Below are 21,269 nucleotides of genomic sequence, written 5' to 3' on the forward strand. Positions count from 1 at the left end.
AAGCTGGAAACCAAATGAGTGAAAACTACACATTTTCACTCATAAGTAGGAGTTGAACAATGAGAACACATAGACACAGGGAAGGGAGCACCACACACTGGGACCTGTCAGAGGGGTGGGGGGTAAGGGATAGGGAGAGCATTACGGCAAATACCTAATGCATGAGGGGCTTAAAACCTACATGATGGGTTGACAGGTGCAGTAAACCACCATGGCACATGTATACCTATGTAACAAACCTGCACGTTCTGCATGTGTATCCCAGAACTTAAAGTAAAATAGAAAATAAAAATAAAACAAACAAACAAAATACAAGAACTTCTGAGATCCTCCCCGAGAGGACTCCCTGAGGGAGCTTGGAGCAGTTCCTGCCACATAGTGGGCATTCAATGAACTACTTGAGAGATTAGTGGCTGTTGCTCTCCCCAGGCACTTCTGGACCTACTTGGTACACACTCAGGATATTTCCGTTTCTCCACAATCCCCTATGAATGTTTGGCGATGGTGCTGGTGAATGGGTTGCACCCAACAAGGAACCTGTCCATCGGGCTGCCAGACCAGCCCCTGGAGGCCCAGCTCTTCTGGCCACGATCAGCTTTCATAAATCATCTCTCTCCACTATTCTTTGCTTTACGATCTTTTATGTGGCTTGTCAGTTAAGTTTTGTAGCTATAATGTCTTAATATTTGGCCCCAGGGTGTAGGCTATCAGTCTACCCCAACCTGCATTTTTACAGTAAATCTCAGGACTCGGCATGCTGAACTTCCCATCTGGGCCTTCAGAAGTCTTCTCTTCTCACTTCTTACAAAAACAAGGGAAGCTCCTGTGGGTCCATTCTCCAGGAGGGACATTCCTGCTCCTCAGCCATCATTTCCCAAAAACCCTTTCATTTCTCCTGGGATTTCCTATTAAGTTACTACTTTTAGATTCTAATGCCTTATTTTTCCATGTTAGCTTTATTGGATTCTTTTGTCCACTTTTCTAGCATTTCCCATTTGCTTGTGCAAATCTCCTTACCACCATGTTATTAAACCTTCCCTTCCCATCCTTCCTGGTCAGTGGAGGGTCTCTTTATGCCCTTCTTCACCCAGCACTCATTTGGGACACCATTCCCTCTCTCTAGGCCACAGCAGGGCTCCTGACAGTCCTCACTGCAGAAATGGGAGCTACTTCAACCATCATCCATCAGTGTCCTTTTATCTCCTTACTATTCTTTAGACCATCCCACATCCCTTCCATGAAGCTTTCTTTCTCTGTTGCCAGAGCAAACGCTGGGTGCGGGTGAGGATGCTCATGGCCCCATACCCCCCATCTCCCCATCATTGGTGTCTGGCGTGGCCCTTGCTAAACTGGCCAATCGATCATCTGGGGAAGAGTCACGACCTCATGGGTTCAATGTTTGCACTCACCAGGGCTCCCTACTTCTTTCCTGTTCGAAGGCTCTGTTGTTTAAATCTTCAAAAAATGTAATGGAAATGGACGTTCCACACCCCTTTGGGGGTTTCACAGGGTTTTGTGAAAGGCACAAATGGAATGTATGCTAAGATCTTTCTTAATTGAAACCAAATGTTTTTTCTCAGCAACATTTACTGTTTGATTCTTCAGTGATGGGAGATGCCTAGGAAGTCAGTTGACGGTGATGTGGAGAAGAAATGCCTCTGAAGTCTCTTTGCTCTTGCCTTTTCCATGACGCTTGCCTTTTCCATGACGACACTCTCATTGTGTGGGATTTCCATAGCCCTTGAAGGGCAAAACTGCTCCGGAGGGAGGACTTCCCCTTCCAGGTATTGGGAGGAGTGACAGGGGAGTGAAGGAAGAGCGAGGCCTGAAGAGGGTCCCATCTCAGATGAGGGTGCAGGGCACCCTTCAATGCTAATGGCCACTGCTGCTCACAGCCTCTCCGGAAGCAGGAAGATGGGATACTTTAACCACAAGGTGGTCTTCTCTATAAAATAGCAATGGGGTGGGGGGGATCCATCGTGTTTCCTGTGGAACACGATGGGTCCATGCCGTGGGCCGTAAGATACAGACAACCTGATGACAAGAAGCGGAGTAGTAGAGAGAAGTCTTAAATACAGTGTGAAAGTGATCAGGAAATTTTTCAAGAAAGAGGTGGCTTGTGAGCTGAGTCTGGTGAGGCAGGCAAGGAGGAATGAAGTTAGGGAAGTACGGGGCAGTGCTTTCCAGCAGTTAGGAGGCATAAAATCACCTCAGGCATCTCTTTAAAATGCCAGCTCCCAGGCCCTATCCCAGAGATTGAACTAGAAGGTCTGAAGCAAGCCCAGGACTGGGAAAGTTTAGCAAGCCCCAGGAACCCTAGTTGAGATGGACTCAGACTACCTGCATTATGGAAACCACAGAAGGCAGTTTCAGGCAAGGTGAAGGGCCTCAGTTTGGTTTAAATACTCAATTTAGAGCAAGATTTGTAAACTTAAATACCTCTGGGGGCTAGGGTGATACAGACCTTGAGAGAAGTTGAAGGTTTACAAGTATAAATAGGAGATTGTCTCCCAATTCTGAAAGGAACAGCAGCCAACAAGCTCCAGCAATTACTGCCATGCAGGAATACGTGCTCCAGACTAGGGCACCAGAGCTGTCTACAAGAAGAGAAGCCAGAGACCTGAGTTTTACATCCCCCAGAAATTATTAAATGATACATTAAAATGCCATGAGCATCACATAATTCCATGAGGGCCACTATAGTAGGCAAGTTCAGAGGAGCAAAACAAAATCTCATTGCATATGGACTTAAATGATAGAAGAAAATTGTATTTTATCTGGTAGACAATGAACAATAGAAGGCTTTGCAGCAAAGAAGGAATCTGAACAGAAGTGTGCTTTAAGAAGATTTCTGTGGCTGTTGTCTGCTCACAATGGAATGGAGAAGGGACTTCAGACAGCAGCTCCTAGGAAGCCCCTCCCAGTGTGGAAAAGGAATGGAGAAGAGAGAATGAGAGGTTTCCAGAAGCAAGAATTCAGGAGATTTGATTGCCTATGGAAGGAGGAAAAAAACGAATCACCTAGGGTCTTCTATGTCTAAATCCACACTGCCTCTTGTCATCCTTTTCCTTTAATATATACTTATGTTCCAGCTTCATTCATTGCACAAAAAAAATGATCATTTAGGTTGCATTCTGATCAGTGCCTGCTTAATAATGAAACTTAGAGTTACTTGTTTAGGGAAAAAAAGCACAGACAAAATATTTTATAATATCTATAATAAATGCAAAGAAATCAATACAAACAAAACTTGGCTTTAGCAAACTGTACATACATAAATATCTTTTTTTTAACTATAACATTCAACTTTTTTCACATAAAGCCTTCCATGATCTTATTTATTACATCTAGTTTTTCTTTATACCTCTAAAAAAAGTGCCTTTTAGATTTACAGCTTGTGCTTCTAAAGCAAAGGTTAAAACATCATGCCCCAAAGGAAAACAAGGTAAAAAGGAAGCTGCCATATAAGCTCTTAAAAATTGTATGTTACAAGGTTCTAAAATCTCTTCAGCACTGGTTGGTTGGTAGATTGTACGACACTGACATGGTGCTTGGGAGGGTCGTCTATCTGATGGTTGGAGCAGCACCATGGGAAAGCTGCCCAGATGGTCTACTGAAGTCCTTGGCTATGCATAGAATGGGCCAAGGGCCCAGAATTCATGAGTCCAGGGAACTTTGGGGGTCCTTACTCAATCTCTTTAGTGCTAAGGTTCAGAGTCTCAAACCAGGTTTCTTCCAAACCTTCTTGTCGTCTGTTTGTTCTCCTGTCACTGTTTATCCTCCACCTCCAAAGCCATGATTTGCACACACGTGATCTGGAGGAGGGCTAAAGCTGCCACACTGAGGGCTTTTGCCAAGACCAAGGTCCTCTTGTTGATAGCTTGGGATTGCTTATGACCCGATCCTCCGCATGCTACCAGCACTTCTGCAGATGGCATCTGCTTAGTTCAGAGTGGAGGAGGGCCATTCGTGTATCTGAGCATGGGGTGGAATGACCGGGCAAAGTTGTTGGAGAGGGCACAGCTGTAGTCTTCCTCTGACATTGGTACAAGGCAGGCGAGCCCGATGAGGAGCAGCAGGAGAAGCTGAAGGGGAAGAGCTGCTCGGAGGACTCTGAACAGGAAGGCGCGGCTGGACCGATCTGGCCCAGGCTCAGAAAGGGAGGAATCGGAGCCACCTTTTGTGGACCTGAGAGAAGAATGGACATAAACAACTCAGATAACTCCAGTGTTGGATCGACGCTGCTTTTTGCCTCTGCACCTTCCTGGAAGCTAAAGGGCCATGCCAAGCACACCCCAGCCTGGCGATCAGCTGCCAGCCTTCCACCGTGTGCCCAGGTCACCCCCACCACCAAATGAAGTTGTTGGAAACTGCACTGATGAGAAATAAACATTTAGTCAATCAACTAAACGTAACTAATTGGGTTCAAATTCTATTCCTTTTATCCCTTACTTTGGTGAAGCGTTTTCTAGCAACAAAAATAACTCCTCTATACACATTCTACCAGCATAAATTAAGTAGATCCAGAATAATTAAAATGTAGATATTTGATGCAGTACATTTTTGTTTTAAGAATATCAGGAACATTGTTCAGCAAAATTAGTTGCTGTCAGAATCATACCAAGTATCCCATCTAGCCATCCTGGATTTGCCAAAATCCATGCAGCGAAAATAAAAACAGTCTTAGTCATTTTGCACAGACCCACAAAAGCTTCATTAATCACAGAGTATACCCTGGTTTCATCTTGCACTGAATCAGCATCAGGCCCTGACATTAGCAGGTTCCAAAGCTGTACGAACAAGGAATAGCAGTGGGGTTTGTCTACAGAACACTAGTGTTGTATGATGTAGATGCTAGGCTGATCCTATCACTGATGTCGTTACTTTGGAAAACAGACACCATTTTCTGAGGAGGATGGACTGTCATCCTGTAGCCCCTTCTACACTCGAAGTGACAAGTTCTTCTGGAGGATGGACTGTCATCCTGTAGCCCCTTCTCCGCTCAAAGTGACAAGTTTTCTGGAGGATGGACTGTCATCCTGTAGCCCCTTCTACACTCAAAGTGACAAGTTTTTCTATTTCACTTTTATCTTCCTTTCAAACAGTGCATTAGAGATTGAGTACAGGTTTCAGAGCTCTTAAGAAGGACTGCCTGGAAAATACAGGATCTGGAAGTAGATTCTGAGTTGGGTGCTGTTTTCTTTCTGTGAACAGCCATTAACTTTTTTTAGTTACTAGTAGAAAAGATGAAGAAAGAAATGTTGTTTACAACAGGCATCTGGTGTACACACAGACCCACACAACATTGAATGAGCAAAAATAAGAGATATAGCTAAAAGAAACATTCCCTTACAACTAGTATAAATTCCCTAAGGGTTTTAATATCACCAAGGATAAGGACACTGAATGTGAGGCTACTGGAATAATATGAGCATGTGAAAGCTGTATTGGTAACTGTAGGTTTGGCCCGGAAGAAAGCACCATGTTTGTAGCTCACCTATTAGCTGTTAATTTCTGAAGACAGATTATCCTAATATCAGTGGGGGATGAGGAGTGACACCTGAGAAAATGAATGTTAAAATAAAAAACAGAAAGAATCCCCTAGAAGGGAACAGAGGGAGTATTCAAAACTCTTTTATTAAACCATCAAAAAAAAATGGGAGAGGGCCCGGCACAGTGGCTCCCCGCCTGCAATCCCAGCACTTTGGGAGGCTGAGGTTGGCGGATCACTTGAGGCCAGGAGTTCAAGCCAGCCTGGCCAACATGGTAAAAATACAAAAATTAGTCAGGCATGGTGGCATATGCCTGTAGTCGCATTTACTTGGGAGGCTGAGGCAGTAGAATCGCTTGAACCCTGAAGCCGGGGGCTGCAGTGAGCCGTGATCGGAGCACCACTGCACTCCAGCCTGGTCAACAGAGCGAGACTCTCTCTCAAAAAAAAAAAAAAAAAAAAAGAGAGACAAACAGATTTGTTTGGCAAAACCCCCAAGAAGCAGCCCTGCACCACACAGTGTTTCTAGTATACTTCTTGTGGTGTAAGGAAAAATCAAATCACTGGCTTAAATTGGAAGCATGTTCTTTTCTGAAGTCCACACAACTAACGGCAGTGCAATGTAACCTTGAACAACTCACTTCATCTTTAGGTGCCAACCTCTTCACTAACCTCTTCAAATTAGAATAGATGGTCTTCCACCTTTTAAGTTCCCTGTTTGATGTTTTGTCTTCTACTGATTTGTCAGTATAAATAATCTCCCAAGAAGTCACAAGAGCTCAATCACCATCTAGTGGTCAAACTGATTAACCGCCCTTGTGCTAAGACCAATGAGTTATTCCTAATAAGCTGAAAATGAAAAAAAAAAAAGTATATTTTGTGAACATAAAAGAAATATGTCATATACCTTATTAGTGGAAAAGGAAAATAGAAACTTCTTGAGTTACCTGAGCATAAAATATTCACGTTGAGACAGGGCCTTAGAGAGCATCCAATTCATCTGCTAATTTTGTAGGTGAGTAGCTAAGGACAGTTCATGTTTACTCTTCTAATTGCTAGGCAGCACTCTGAGCATTTCTATTGGGTTCTGTCATTTAATCCCCACAGCAGTCCTCTGCGGTGTGTACTTATTAACCTCATTTTATAGATGATGTGAAAGCAAGCTCAGGGAAGTGAAATAACTAGCTCAAGCTCACACCGCCGATGGCAGAAGATTTCAACTCTGTGATTTTAACTACCAGAACCTGGAGACTCTAGACAGGGCGAACGACCTGCTCCAGATCCCACAATTAAAGGAAGAGGCCTAGCAGGAACTCGGGGTTCCGAAATCCCTGCCCACCGCACTCTCTGCTGTGAAATGGTTTGCCAGTTGGTGATATGAATGATGGTAATTCAGGTCGTATTCATGTCACAGGTATCTCACATGTAGAAGCAAAGAAGAGAATTCCGAACTTGCATCCTAAAATACTTGGAAACAAGTGGTTTCCTCGTGTCTAAAATAAATGCCTCTGGTCGTAAGGCCTCACAGTATCCGGCAGATCATCAAATCTGTGTGGATGTGGGGACATTTTGTTTTGAGGCAGTTATATAACCATGGGCAAGTAAATTAGTCCCTCTGGCCTTCAGTTTTCTCATTTGCAATGATGAGGGGTGCACTGATATCCTAAAACTGTTTTGGCTCTCATGGTTTATGATTCAATGGTTTGCCTTAAAGTGTCTTAAGAAGGACAGGATAGCCACCCACAAACTCTGGATCAAATTTTCTTCAAAATGTCCTTTCCCTGACTTTAAAATACGCCCTGGCAACCAACACTCAACACCTGTAGCTAGATGAGTTATAACAGAATGACAGAAGAGAGCTCCACAATTCCTAGTTATTAAATATCTGACTAATTTTCATTAGGAGGCATTTAAGGACTCTCTTGATGGGAATATTTACATATCTAATTGATAATACAATCTGACAGAGCTGAATAGCTCCTCTTTGTCAATCTTAAATTCTTTGTGCAATTAGGTCAAAGATCAAGATCAAAACAAGGGCTGCCTATTGACCAGTTCACTCCTGAGAAAAATGGCAAACCGTTGAATCATAAACCATGAGAGCCAAAACAATTTTAGGGTATTAGTGCACCCCTCATCATTGCAAATGAGAAAACTGAAGGCCAGAGGGACTAATTTACTTGCCCATTTTTGATAAAAATGTCACCATTTACAGAATATGGGCTCCTATGTTGGAGTCTGTTGAAGGACATGGCACATTTAACAGCACCAGAGCATTTTTTAATTAAACTTAAATTTGTGCATGACTTCTAATGTTGAAGAACGCCAAGCTAGGAAGAAGTCATGGGCTGAGACGGAGACAGAGAACACACAATACTCAGTGACTATCCATGCAGTTGGCTGCCCTTGAAAATATCCAAACTATCCACTGGGAAAATGCCTGTCCCCTTGGGGTAATTACCAGAGTTTCAACATGCCCAAAGCTGCCTCTTCTTCAGGGGGAACTTGTTCCAGTGATGTTAGTATCAAGAAGTTAATGGTCCCAGGGAAAGGGTTATTTTTAATATTTATCTACTGTCCTAAAAGTCACTTAAGTTTTTAGAGTCTTGGGAAATTTGATAAGGGAAAGAACAAAGGTGACTTGTTGACTACTCACTGGTCATTCTCCTCTGGCCTCACTACATACATGGATGCCAGTTTAGATCGTGTTTATATAGGAAAACTTAAATGTGTGAGCCTCCTTAAGGAATATCATCAATACAGATATATCAGATAGTTCTGTCCAGAAAAAAAGTGCTTATTCTCTACAAGTAAATTTTTATTTATTTTTCTCACTTCCCTCACTCCTTCAAATTTCCAGGTAAATAGTTGCCCAGGAGTTGTTTCATCTCTGTCCCAAAATACCTAGACAGTTGCAGGATAAGGAGAATGGCAGGGAAGGAGTAGTGACTAAAACCATACTCTTCAAAAGAAAGGGTATAGGACACACACTTGTGAGAAGTCTGAATGCCATGCACATGGGGTATGACTCACTTTGAAAATTGTTCATAATCAAGGAAATGAAAATGAGTTAATTTTGTGCATACATCATTTAAAGCCAAATGAGAAAAAACTTCTAATTTATCTTGTTACTTGTCAGCTAACACTGGCAGTATGTAACAGGAATTTATTGTGCAGAAATATCTAGATTGTCCATGATCTTGATCCTGCCCTTACGTGTCTTGTCTTTGAAACCCAGTGTTTCCTGGATATGTGGTTCAGGAGACAAGTTTCCAGAATCAAGTTAGAACCCAGGTCTTCTTTTTTTCCAAACCAAATATTCTGGCTAATCCTAAACTACCTGAGGCAGCCTGTGGTGGCCTCAGCTCTAAAACCATTGTTTAAAGGCTCCTACCCATCAGCGGCCCTTCAGCTGAGTGGTATGGTTAACAGGGTAGGGTCTGGAGTCAGGGGACACCTGGGTTCAAATCCTACATCTTTACACCTCTAATCCCCAGTGTCCTTGTCTACAAATTGGGAATATAGCCATGTCATGGGATTCTCATGAGGGTTAAAAGAGGTAACATACATAAAATGCTTAGCATGTATACAATTAAGCACCAAATAATTAAAACACATTAAGTACTAAATAAATGTCAGCAACTTATCACTATTATCTGTATAATTATACCAATGGTGTGCTGACTCATACCCTTAGGGGTTGGCTGGATTCAGCCTTTTCTCTCAGGAAAACATACCTGATTTATTAATAGTGCTTTCAAGGATGTGATAAATTTCTCAAACTGCCTGTCCTGTTCCCTGGAAACACCAGGAAGGCCTACCTCAAACAGCAACAGAGAAAACTACTGGAGCCTTACCCTACAGCTGTCCTTGGGGCACAGGTAACCAACCTGCCTTAGAGGGGAGAGGCTCTGTGCTGAGGCTCTTTGAATGCTTTGAATAAATAGATCCCCAGATAATTCTGACAGAAAAGACTTGAAAACAAATTCTACAAGAAACTGAATAGTGTTTATAGTGAGGCTCTAGTGTACATGCAAAAAACCCCCACTGCCCTTTCTTAAATATATCTGATTAACGAATACATTTCTCAATGAGGCCTTTTTTCCCTCTTTCAGTGTTTCGGCCAGTCATTTGCCACTTCTCATTCCATCTTAGTTCTCTGTAAAGAAGGTGCCAGAGACCTAAGGTGCCCACGGCAATTTTGCATTTTACAATTCTAAGCTTTAGAATGAAGTCATCAATTTGCTCCATCCAGACTACAGAACAATTATTCCTTTGCCTTGCTGGAAATTGGAGTGAAATCTTTCTAGTTGTCAATTTCAACTCAGCTGCAGTAGCATTTTGAAGAATTAATGGTGATAAGGTTAGAAAATTTTAAATCAAATGTAGGGAAAAAGTACCAGCTAGCGCATCATAAGCACTTGCTTTGAAAGCATGCTTCTAAAGGTGTTTAGCCTCAAATAAAAATCACGAATATGGTTATTATGAATGCACGCACAGATTTTTATGTTTCTAATTTTAAGAAGCTCTAGGGAGCTCCCTATAATGATTTAGGGAATCTCTAGATTCTGATATACTGCAAGTCTTTTAATGGTAGGAATCACATTGAATTAATTTTGTAGGCCCAGGGCCTAAATTTAGTAGGTGTTCAGTAACTATTGGCATGAATTCATATGTAGGTTTAAAATACTGTATGAAGGCATAGAATCACCACCATCAAATCAAATTGAAATATGTAACAGGCTAGTATAATGTTAACATCTGACTTTAAACAACAATAAAGAAACCAAATGAGTAACTCCTCCCTTCAAACTAGTAGTTTCTTCCAACTCAGTCTCTTTCTCCTCTCAGGAAGAATGCACATCTAAAAATTTCCCATTGCAGACCGCTGGAAACAACATTCTAAACTATTTATGCTTCTGCAATAACCTTTCCAATTTGCTGGACCAGTGCAAGATTCAACACAAGATATCTCAAGTCTCAATGTAAAGGAACACCACGACAGCCCTGACTGTGGGTGAAGTTCATTCTTCTCCAGCAGACTCTGCATTTCATTGGCGGGGTTGGGTGTGCCCCAAACAGAGCTGCCGAGGGTAATGAAGCCCAAGAATGTTCAACCACAACCTGTCTGCGAAGGTGTTTGATGACGTTTGCCATTCAGGTGAAGATTATTTATGTTCCAGTTCCACCTGAGTAGCAAAGTGAACACTATGCTGAATGCTCAGAAAGATGTTAATCAACCGTGCTGGACAGAGCAGAGCTGAAAGGCGCCTTGCGAGTGCCATAGTGAGAATGTGGCTGTCCCAGCTGCAAAGCCCTGTTAGGAGGCATGAGGAAGCACTTGCTGCCCTAAGAAATGATGCCGTTGACATTTTCAAAAGGTCTATGCGGCTGTCTGAAACAATGGGGAGAGCAGATAGACGCAATATTTGGGAACCACAGAGTGACTGCTGTTTGCATCGTTAACGTAAGCGCTTTCCCCTTTCTCATCACCATCATTTGTATCAACCAAAGAACTGATCTCCGGTATCCTCAAAGGAATGCTCGGGGATATTCTTCACCTCTGTTCACGGCACATCAGCAATTTGTGGGGAAAAGATGGACTGTGTAACACAATGATCTGTCTGAATTGTCTCTACTTATAGGGGACTGAGCAAACCTTAGAGCATCTGTGGATGCTCGTCATTATCTTCAAAAGTCCCCGTGAGTTTTTCTCCATATTTTATGATTGCTATTTTGTTTAGGATAGAAAAAAAACTCATAAAATTGTCTTCAAGCCAAACCAAAGGAAATGAAAAGAAAAAAAAGAAAAAGAAAAAAAAAAACAGTAAAGGGAGGTTTAAAACCAGAGAACATATGAAAATATGTTCTGCCTGACTTCAGCCGAGTGGGAAGGACCAAACGAAAGAGCCAGTCCCTTATGCACAGCTGGAAAACTAAAATTATTACTCAAGGGTTGTTTACAGTTCTACATTTCCTCATCCCCACCCTCCTTCCAGGAATTCAGATTCCTGCTCAGTGGTGATAAGTTTCCAGAGGGGCAAGCTACTTTAACCGTGAATTGCTAGGGACTGGAATGAAAACAGGCTCCGAGGACTGTTTTCATTTTTTAGAAAGCTGTCTGGGGAAAGTTGAACTGATCAGTGGAGGAGCAGAGGAGCACAGACACCACACCGACAACAAAGAAGGCAAAGCACTGCTAACTGTGGGAGTGAGGGGCTGCTGGAGGCCAGGCGGGAAGCGCGGAGTGGCAGCTGTGAGTCGGCCCTTGGGAGGTGACTGGGTAGGGGCACTGGCTGCTGCGGGTTCCAGAGTGAGCTTGCCAAGTGCCCGGAAAGTGAGTGGCTGGGTGTGCTGGCTGAAGGGAAGTTTTAGGATAAGCAGAAGAGAGAAGGTACTTATAAATTTTCAATGAACACCAAATTAGGACTTGCCATTTTGAGACTCCAAAACCCACAATCTGGATAAAACATGAAAATAAAATAAAAAGTTGGGGATGTTAGTATATTTTATTCAGATATGCGGGTTTTGTGAATGGTAAAAGAATTCACTGATCGATTACCTGTCTTATTGTAAACTCTAGAAATAAAGAGGATGATAAAAGTCTGCCATGAATCAAATGGCAGTGGTGCCGCCAGTTGTAATTAAATCCTTATTGACAATTTGATGAAAAGTACCAGATGGGCTATGTTGAGACAAACAGAATTTTCACGGAGTCCAAATATTTTATGCTCCGAAATTTACTTGAACATTTCATTTAGAAACATCTCTTCCAATTTATGAGGAAAGGGTGTGGACTGAAATGAGTAATTTCCCAACTACCCTGAGGCAGACCAGATACAGGCCTACCTAAGTCATGGACAATTTTCATCATCCTCTTGGGGTTCTAGAACAGTGTGGAAACCAGGAGAAGGAGGTACCTGCTATGTGGACTGCTGACAGAGGGTCCAGGCTGTGAGAGACTACATTTGCCTCGTGGCTGTTTGCAATGAACAGGGGGTAAAGAAAGAAGAATGTTCAGTCCAGGCAAATAAAGACAAGCTACTAATGAAAATTAAACTAAAAGTGCAGCAAAGGAAAAACAAATCAAATGAAATGATCAGTACCCATGAATTAAGGAAACTGGCTTTTCTTTTGTTGAAGAAGTGAAATAAATTTACATCTATGTGATTAGCCACTGATAAACATAAATTGGGATTCTGGAGTCCATACTAGGGTGGGCATATTTCTCTTGACTTTTCGTGGTAGAAACACATGTGTATATTTACATACAATAAAGGTAAAATGCACTATGCCATACCATGTATTTCAAAGACACTTTACATATTTTTTTTTTCATCTTTTAGAATACTAAAACAGTGTTAAAATTCTTGGCCCATAAGAAATAACAATGGCAATATGAGATTGGTCTTTGTAGTGATGAAGCCCACCTTAAATATTCAAGTTAAAGAAAGGTTAAAATTGGACTTGAAAAGCCAGTATTCCTTCACATTCTTAAACTAGGATCTATAGGAAACTAGTGAATGTAGTAAAAAAAAAAAAAAAAATCTTAAAAAAGATAATACATTTATCAGCATAGAACACAAATGTTTATAACAAAAAAAGTCAAATGAAATCAAAACTTCTAAAAACTAAGGAAAAATGGAATGAATATAATCATAAAGCTGGACAAAAAATATATAACAAAACAAAAAACAATCTTCTAATTACACAGAGAAATCAAGGCATAGAGGGTAGCAGGGGCCGAATTTGTCCTTTCATCCTCTTTGTGTTCAGTGAGGCAGCCCCTGCCAAGGCCTGTGGGTGAGTTGTTGCCATCTTAGGGGCGGGACAATTGCCGCAAACCTTCAGGACCACCACCCAGAAGCGGCTTAGCTTGAGAGTCAACAGAACCTCCACTTGCCTTAACGAGTCAATAGCTCACAGGCGTTCACGGTTCTGTGCACCTCGAGCCCAGGCGCCACTGCAAGTGGTGGCCTACCTTTTAAGATAGTTGTGGCAGCCGTGGCTTGAAGAAAGGAGCCACCAGAGGGACAAATGGGCACCATTCTCGAAATTTTCTTATTTGAGGAAGAAAAATAAATGCTCTCCCTGCATACCAGCCACACGTTGAGTCCTGATTTTTTGGAAAACCAGAATCGCTCTTTTCCATTCCTGAGCGCATGCTGGGAGGGGATGTGGCAGGGCAGAGGAAGCGCGCTACCCTGTGTGACAGCCCTCCTCTGGAGGGGACGCCTGCCTGTGAACCCTGTGGTGGGTGCAAATGCCGTCACTTCCCAGTGTTCCCTCCCACGGGCCAACTGAAAATGACCAGTGGAAAGTTACCGTTTTCTGTCTGTTTGGGGTGCTCCTTCCTGATGTAGGACTCACAGACCCTGAGGTGTCCAGTTCATCAGCAGAAGACCAGGAAGACAAATCCTACGTGGGAGAAAGATTCTTTTAACAACTCCACCTCCCAGACCCACGGGGCCCCCATGTTGCACCACGCTATCTCCCACTCCATCTCCATCCACCCCCATATCTCCACCATAAAAACCAAACCATTCCTTGGGAAAAATGGAACCAGACAGGAACAAGAATAGGGCCAAATTCTTCTAGTGGGTTGGGATTCCTAGTTGTCTGTTTGGCTGTTCTGGAAAATATAGCTATGATTTTGTTATTGCTAAGTTTCACTTATAGCTTTATTATTTCTTGGAGACATGGATGTGAATAAATTGATATTGGTTTGGGAGGGGAAGAAACCTGCCGTAGAGCCTGCTGGTCACTCAGCCCGAACAGAAATCAATATATTCCAGTTAGAAACAAAAGACAGTCATCCAGGAGTCTGCCTTTTCGCATTAGAGAGACTTTATTATTTTGGGCACTGCTGCTATTCAGAGTAGATTGTTCTTTTGCAACTTACAGCAGGGCAAAGTGTGTGTTCATGGCAGGGTTTCCCAACAGAATGGTTGAAATCTTACCAGGCATCATCACACCAGCAAATGCATTTCTCAAAACCAATAATACCACAATGGAGGCGATTGTAGAAAAAATATAAAAAATTAAATAAGCAGAGGACCACTTTTTAATGGTTTTTTTTTCCTGTATACCTAATGGAGAATTCATGCCTGAGAGGGGTTAAATACAAAACTCAGATACAACAGTTGGTTTGCTCTACCATGGCTGTGTAACTAACGTGTGTAAATTCTTAAACAGGGTGAAATAAAATGCCACAGCAGTTGTGGTAACAGCATTAGTAATGATGACAAGAGAGCTTTTGGATTTAATAGAATCAAAAGCAGTGTCCTGTTGTACAAGTTTATGTGGCTGCTTTTTTATTTTGAGATAGGCCTTGTAAGAGCAGTGGCTGAAAGAAGACACTCCATTCTGACAAGTACTATATTTAAAGTCTTTCTAAAATGCATGAAGATGATGCTTCTTGGGTCTCCAGTAAGAAATGCGACACGATGATGTCTGTTTAGAGCTTACCTGCTGACTACTTGACACGTCTAATAACTTCTCCAGTTCCTTGATATGACGACTGACCTCCTTCAAGAGAAGTTTGAGCCGATTTCCAATAACATGGACTTTTTCTTTGGCTTCTAAACAGTCTGTTCCTTCAGCATTCACCAGTAGTTGGCAAGACATGTCTTGCAAAGAGGCTACTCTGAGTTGGGATTCCAACAGCTCATGCTTTATTTGCTATGCATACAAAAATAAAAAATTTTTCTAAGCATTTTTGATAAATGGCAAAAGCTCCAAAAGTGCAGAATGAGATCAACTTAACTTGGTGGGAAATTATATCTGAGTATCAAACGTGGAGCTCACACACTAAAGGATGCAGCAGCTCATGGCCTGAGCTCTACTCCTGCCTCTGCCAAAAATATTCTATAAGACCCCTGACCCTCTCTGATCTCAGTGTGATTTGACGCCCGGTCCACAGTATTATTGGAAGGTTCGAATTGCTTAATGTATATATGACAGTACTTAAAATGTAGATTAGTATGCAAGTGAGACATAAGATAGTCTTTTAAACAGAAAAGTACAACATCAAATACACCAAAACAGAAGTATGTCTAGGTATCCTCCAATATCTAGTCAAGATTTTTTTTAAAAAGGGGTGATTCATCATTCACAGCCTAATGCCAGAGGTCAAAGTGAAGTGACAATGCAGTTCCACAGCTATTTCCTCTAGGTTTCTAAGACTATTATGGTACTGAATTAAAAGGTACCAATGCTGTAGTTTAGGTGAGTGTTAAATGTTAAGACATAACATTTTTAAAATACAGAGAGCTACAAAGTGCATAGTATTTTCTTCTAATGGAACTCAAATATGCTTCCTTATCTTCTATAAAGTCACTTAAATACACTGTAATTTATATTGTCCAAAGATCCTTGTATAAGGGGCTACCAGGTAATTTCCTTTTGAATTTAGTACTAGAAAAAGTTTCTCCTTCCTTGAGAACTGTTATGTTTTGTTTTTGTCAGATAATGAAAGTAAGTTTACTCCTTGTTTCCCATTTTGTCTTAGCTTTCAGAAAACTTGATGCTAAGATTCATGTTTAATCTGCTATATTTAATTCCTCTTTAAAAGAGTTGGCTGGGTGCAGTGGCTCATGCCTGTAATCCCAGCACTTTGGGAGGCTGAGGTGGGTGGATCACCTGAGGCCAGGAGTTCGAGACCAGCCTGGTTAACATGGTGAAACCCTGTCTCTACTAAAAATACAAACATTAGCGAGGCGTGGTGGTGCACACCTGTAGTCCCACCTACTCAGGAGGATGAGGCAGGAGAATTGGCAGGAGAATTGCTCCAATCCCAGAGGTGGAGATTGCAGTGAGCTGAGATCGCACCACTGCACTCTACCCTGGGCAACAGAGCGAGACTGTCTCAAAAAACAACAACAAAAACAAACAAACAAAGACTTAATTGTCTCGTTCTATTCCAATATTTTAATGAACTTTTATTATAAGCCACCAAATATACTTTTGGGCCACAGATGTAACATAAAGTTTAAATTAAGCTGCCTTAATAAACAACACAAGCTAATTAAGATTGATTGAGAACACTAAGATTTTTACAATTGAGCAGATATCATCTGGCAGATTCTAAAGCTTCTAAATCAGATTCTAAATCAGATTCTAAAGCTGGCAGATATCATCTTCTATGCACATGCTTGCTTTACCAAGATTGGAAACCACAGGGAGTTAAAAAAGTATAAAATAGAGAGTATAACGCAAAAAGTTAAAAAAATAATAATAACACTTACCACTTATATCCATTTTCTGCAAATGAAATACAACCCTGCTAAAAATAACTGGAGGCTGCCAGAGTTCACACATCTTACCATAAGCTGTTTGTGATGGTCCTGAAGTATCTCTGCATCAAGGTTAGAATCAATAGGGACAATTTCATTTTTCCTTCTGTCAATGTTCTCCAGCATAAGAAGCAAACCATGGCTCATTTCATGGAAACCCTACAGAAAACAGTTTAAAGTAACTGTAGATAAAATATTTTTATTTCTCTCACAACTTAAATGTCTTTCAACTGCCACCATTAGCAAACACACATTGGTTTTAAGAACGTACATGCAACTCCTTTCTGAGGAAGGCACTGGTGCTTTTGCAATGACCTGATCATGAGTTCACATTCTTACCAAAAGCATCTAATTTATTACTTGGAGGAAAATTTAGACAAAAAGAAAATTGGCATCAAAATACCTTATTTCTGAAAAAAGGGTAGTGCCATTATACAGTTTAGAAGGAAGCAACTCTGCTGCCCTCTCTTCTCTGTGTATTCAAATCTTTCCATCTTTTAAGGCCTACCTAGGCTGAATCTCATATCCCCTTCATTCATTTATTCATCCATTTATTTATTCAACATACAGTTACTAAAGATCTCCTACAGATAAGGCACTGTACTAGGAGTGGGTGCAGAGGTGAAACAGCAGTTTAGGTACCTGCTTTCAAGGAACTATTACTCTTGGGGCACATATAAACTTGGAGAGCAGGCTTCAAATCCTTCCACGGCTTTCCATTGTGCTCAGAATATGATCCAATCTCCTGGCTTGGACCTACAAAGCCATCTGGTTCCTGGTCAGGACCTCCTCAGTCTTTCTTATCACTCCCTGGCTCGGCTCACCAACTACACTCTGGTCACAATGACCTCTTTTCTGTTCCTAAAGACACTAAGTCATTTCCTGCTTCTGGGACTTTCCATTTATTCTATCACCTTCATAGCAACATCCTTCCAATGTTAGCTCAAAGAGCCAAATAAATTCCCTGACTACCCTCTCAAAGTGGCTCTTCTCAGTTACTTTTATCGTCCATGTCTGTAAGTATCTTGTTTAACTATTTACTTGCATTTTATTGATCTTGTCATCCCCATCAAAAGCAGAGGCCATGCTTTATTCAATGTTTTAGCACCACATCTGCCATACAGTGGATGCCCAGCAAATAATTACAGTATGAATGGATAAATAATATTTGTAATGCTCACTTTGATGTTCAAGAAAGGCTTGCCCAGTAAATATCTGTTGAATAAATAAAGGAAATAAATGAATGAGTCATAGAAGGAGCGTTTGGACTGAGATAAACATGAGGAATAGTCTCTTCTTATCTGGACAGATGATAGGATCTAGAGATTTTGAACATGGTCTTGAACATGTAGAAATGCTCCAGTAAAATGACAACTTTGGGCACAAGGTTGTCTCACTGAAATACTGACTTTGGGGAGCAACTGCATCCCTCTAGAAACAATGACACATCAAGTCACACACTCAGCTAAACCGCTAATGTCTGGCTCTGAGTCATCTCCTGCCCAAAGCTCTACAGACCTGGCACTGCATCAGGGCATCTTGCAGTAGGCCCCGCCACTCCTCCAGCAGAGAACACACTCGGTCCCAGCGCCCATTCATCTGTGACAAGCGATCCTGCAGGTCCCGACTCTCCTTGCTGTCAGCCTGGGTGAACTCAGGGCTGCAGAGATTGATGGAGAGGATGATGGCTTTGCGGTGGTCCACGGCTTTCTGGAGCTCCTGAAAAGAACAAAAAAGACAATCAAACAAGGACAATAATGACAAAGATATTTTCCCTTGAAAATGTTTCACCTGAATGAAAAGATCCATTAATTTAAACTGGCCTTAACAGGATGGCTAGGTAAAAGACAGAAGGTGCACACCACTGATAACTGTATGGCAGTTGGAAGACATGAATTAGATGAGTACTTAATAACATGGATGAATCTTAAAAAAACAGGGTGTAGAGTGAAAAAGTCAGAAACAGAATGTTACATGGAACACAACAGCCTCAATACATTCACACACACAAATCTACATTTTTAAAGAATATATCTGAACAAAGAATGTCTGCTAAATATTTTAGAATAGCTACCATTTTGAAAATCAAATGGGAACTTAGAGTTCAGCCAGGGTAGGGGTTGTAGTGGGGAGGAATAAAGAGAAGAGGAGTCTTGTAGGAAGCAACAATAACGCTGGGCAATGGCCTCATTAAGGAGCATGATTGAGTCCACACTCTGTACAGAGGTTCAACCACAACGAAACTCAAATGTGTGGGCCTAAAAATGAGGCAAAGAAAACAGATGTCAGGGCCCTGGACTCCAGATGTACTGAATCTGCAGGTTCAGTGGCCCACAGGCTGAGAATACTGCCTGTGTCACAAGCCACACTGATGTGAAGGTAGAATGAATTGCGTATTTCATAAGCTAACCAGTTAGGTTTGATTTCACAAAAACCAGGTGACTGATTTTTGGCTTTGTGCATTTCTAAAACATCCAATGCTCAATTCCAAGAACTTGAGCACAGGAGTCTGTATTAGTAATTGAGTATCTGGGTACTGTTTTAAAACCCCCAAACCAGTTAGGGTGAGAGATCCTGGAAGTCACATTGACCTATGCTGCATTTTGAAATCATTTCTCGCTAGTCCTGCTATGTTCCCAATCTGTCTTGATTTGTCACTTTTCAATAGGTTCTTAACATACTGTAGAATAGATTCAATCACACAGACAACATGCATTTAAGAGACACTGTGAAAATACTCGATTATTCCACAGATTTATTCAGAGAAAATACAGACGGGAAGGATCCGGAGAAAGTACAAAGGAGGGTGTCTTTTTTCTTGTCATGCAGGATGACTTTCAAGGTCTTATTTCCCTATGCTAATCTCTCTAAGGTCTCAGACCCTGGCCAGCATTTGCTTCATCAATGTTTTAAGGAATCTGGTTATAATGCAACACTGCCTTACTAGAGTAATTTAGGGACTCTAGATAAAAATGCATTTCATAATGCAGATATCATAAATCTCCCACGTGGTACTTTGTCCTGAAATTCATGGGGTAGTGTAGAGGCCTTTCTATAAGGATGCACCTTTTGGATCACCTGGAGGGGAGATTCATTTCTCTTGTTTGAAGTTTTCTATGTTTGAAAATTTAAAACAGGCCAAGCGCGGTGGCTCACGCTTGTAATCCCAGCAATTTGGGAGGATGAGGCCGGTGGATCACTTGAGATCAGGCGTTCGAGACAAGCCTGGCCAACATGGCGAAACCCTGTCTCTACTAAAAATACAATAAATAGCCGGGCATGGTGGTGCATGCCTGTAGTCCCAGCTACTCAGGAGGCCGAGGCAGGAGAATCACTTGAACCCAGGAGACGGAGGTTACAGTGAGCCAAGTGCATGCTAGCCTGGGTGATAGAGTTGACTCTGTCTCAAAAATAAACAAACATATAAATAAATAAATAAAACAAAATCATACAATCACTAAAAGAAAGCCAAAAAACTTCAACCCCAAATTAAAAGCATATACTAAAACCACAGAAACACAAAAGAAGCACACACTTCATTCCTTATCCCGACCTCCGAGAGCCTGGGTAGCTACATTTTGAGGAGCAGCACATCTTAAGGCTGCCCAAACAGGGAAAAAAAAAAAGCACTGATGGGTTTTAAAAAGAAACTGAGCTCTCAGTTCATGAGATGCTCACAACAGTCTCCATATATTAAAGCATTTTAGTATCTGGGTTAAGGAGGATTTTAAAATCTAGAGCTGGAGTTAAGTAAGGGAAGTTAACTTGTGTACTATATCCTGTGGGCCAAACCAAAATCAAATGCAAATGCCAGGTGTTTCACCACAATTACTCTATAGTTTTATTTATTACAGCAAAAATTGCTTCTACCACTACTGTAATCAATTTCAGAAGTTTCCTTTACTTAAGGTAGAATAATTTCATTACGTCCCCCATAAATTCACGCAGATACAATTTGGGAGAGGATTTCTCTAAAGCTCTAGATATAGACCTGTAGGACCTTGGTCATTCTGTATTTCCCTTACAAAGAGTTCTCATAGCTCCCAGAAGTACCTGGATGCTTCATGAAATTTTAATTGGGCATTTCTTAAAATACCAATTCATTAAATCGTGCATGATTATTTACATGGTGGATACTTCTACAACATGGTCCCCTTTTCTGCCCTTGAAAACCATCTTTTGGCCGGGCACGGTGGCTCACGCCTGTAATCCCAACATTTTGAGAGGCCGAGGTGGGTGGATTACCTGGGGTTAGGAGTTCGAGAGCAGCCTGGCCAACGTGGCAAAACCTCGTCTCTACTAAAAATACAAAAATTAGCCGGGCTTGGTGGCGTGCACCTGTAATCCCAGCTACTAGTGGGACTGAGGCAGGAGGATCGCTTGAATCTGGGAGGCAGAGGTTGCACTGAGCTGAGATCATGCCACTGCACTCCAGCCTGGGCAAGAGAGCGAGACTCGGTCAAAAGAAAGAAAGAAGGAAGGAA

The 21,269-nt window shown here is 41.6% G+C and overlaps 1 protein-coding gene across 16 annotated transcripts in view; it reads right to left on the reverse strand.

Moving 5' to 3' along the window:
* Nucleotides 1-3,203: 3,203 nt before the first annotated feature.
* Nucleotides 3,204-21,269, reverse strand: part of SYNE1 (spectrin repeat containing nuclear envelope protein 1) — a 529,762-nt gene continuing 511,696 nt past the window's right edge. For 13 of the 16 annotated variants that reach the window (XM_028847246.2, XM_077999556.1, XM_077999555.1 and 10 more), the window contains 6 exons: nucleotides 18,304-18,504; nucleotides 16,816-16,944; nucleotides 14,960-15,172; nucleotides 13,817-13,909; nucleotides 12,412-12,470; nucleotides 3,204-4,188 (listed from right to left, as the gene is read on the reverse strand). In XM_028847246.2, the coding sequence (XP_028703079.2) occupies nucleotides 3,948-4,188; nucleotides 12,412-12,470; nucleotides 13,817-13,909; nucleotides 14,960-15,172; nucleotides 16,816-16,944; nucleotides 18,304-18,504 (936 nt within the window). In that variant the 3' untranslated portion in view covers nucleotides 3,204-3,947. The remainder of the gene's footprint in view (nucleotides 4,189-12,411; nucleotides 12,471-13,816; nucleotides 13,910-14,959; nucleotides 15,173-16,815; nucleotides 16,945-18,303; nucleotides 18,505-21,269) is intronic. The other 3 variants (XM_077999559.1, XM_077999558.1, XM_028847265.2) reach the window with 1 other exon arrangement.

The sequence above is a fragment of the Macaca mulatta genome, chromosome 4 (genome assembly GCF_049350105.2).
Source record: "Macaca mulatta isolate MMU2019108-1 chromosome 4, T2T-MMU8v2.0, whole genome shotgun sequence".
Classification (NCBI taxonomy): domain Eukaryota; kingdom Metazoa; phylum Chordata; class Mammalia; order Primates; family Cercopithecidae; genus Macaca; species Macaca mulatta.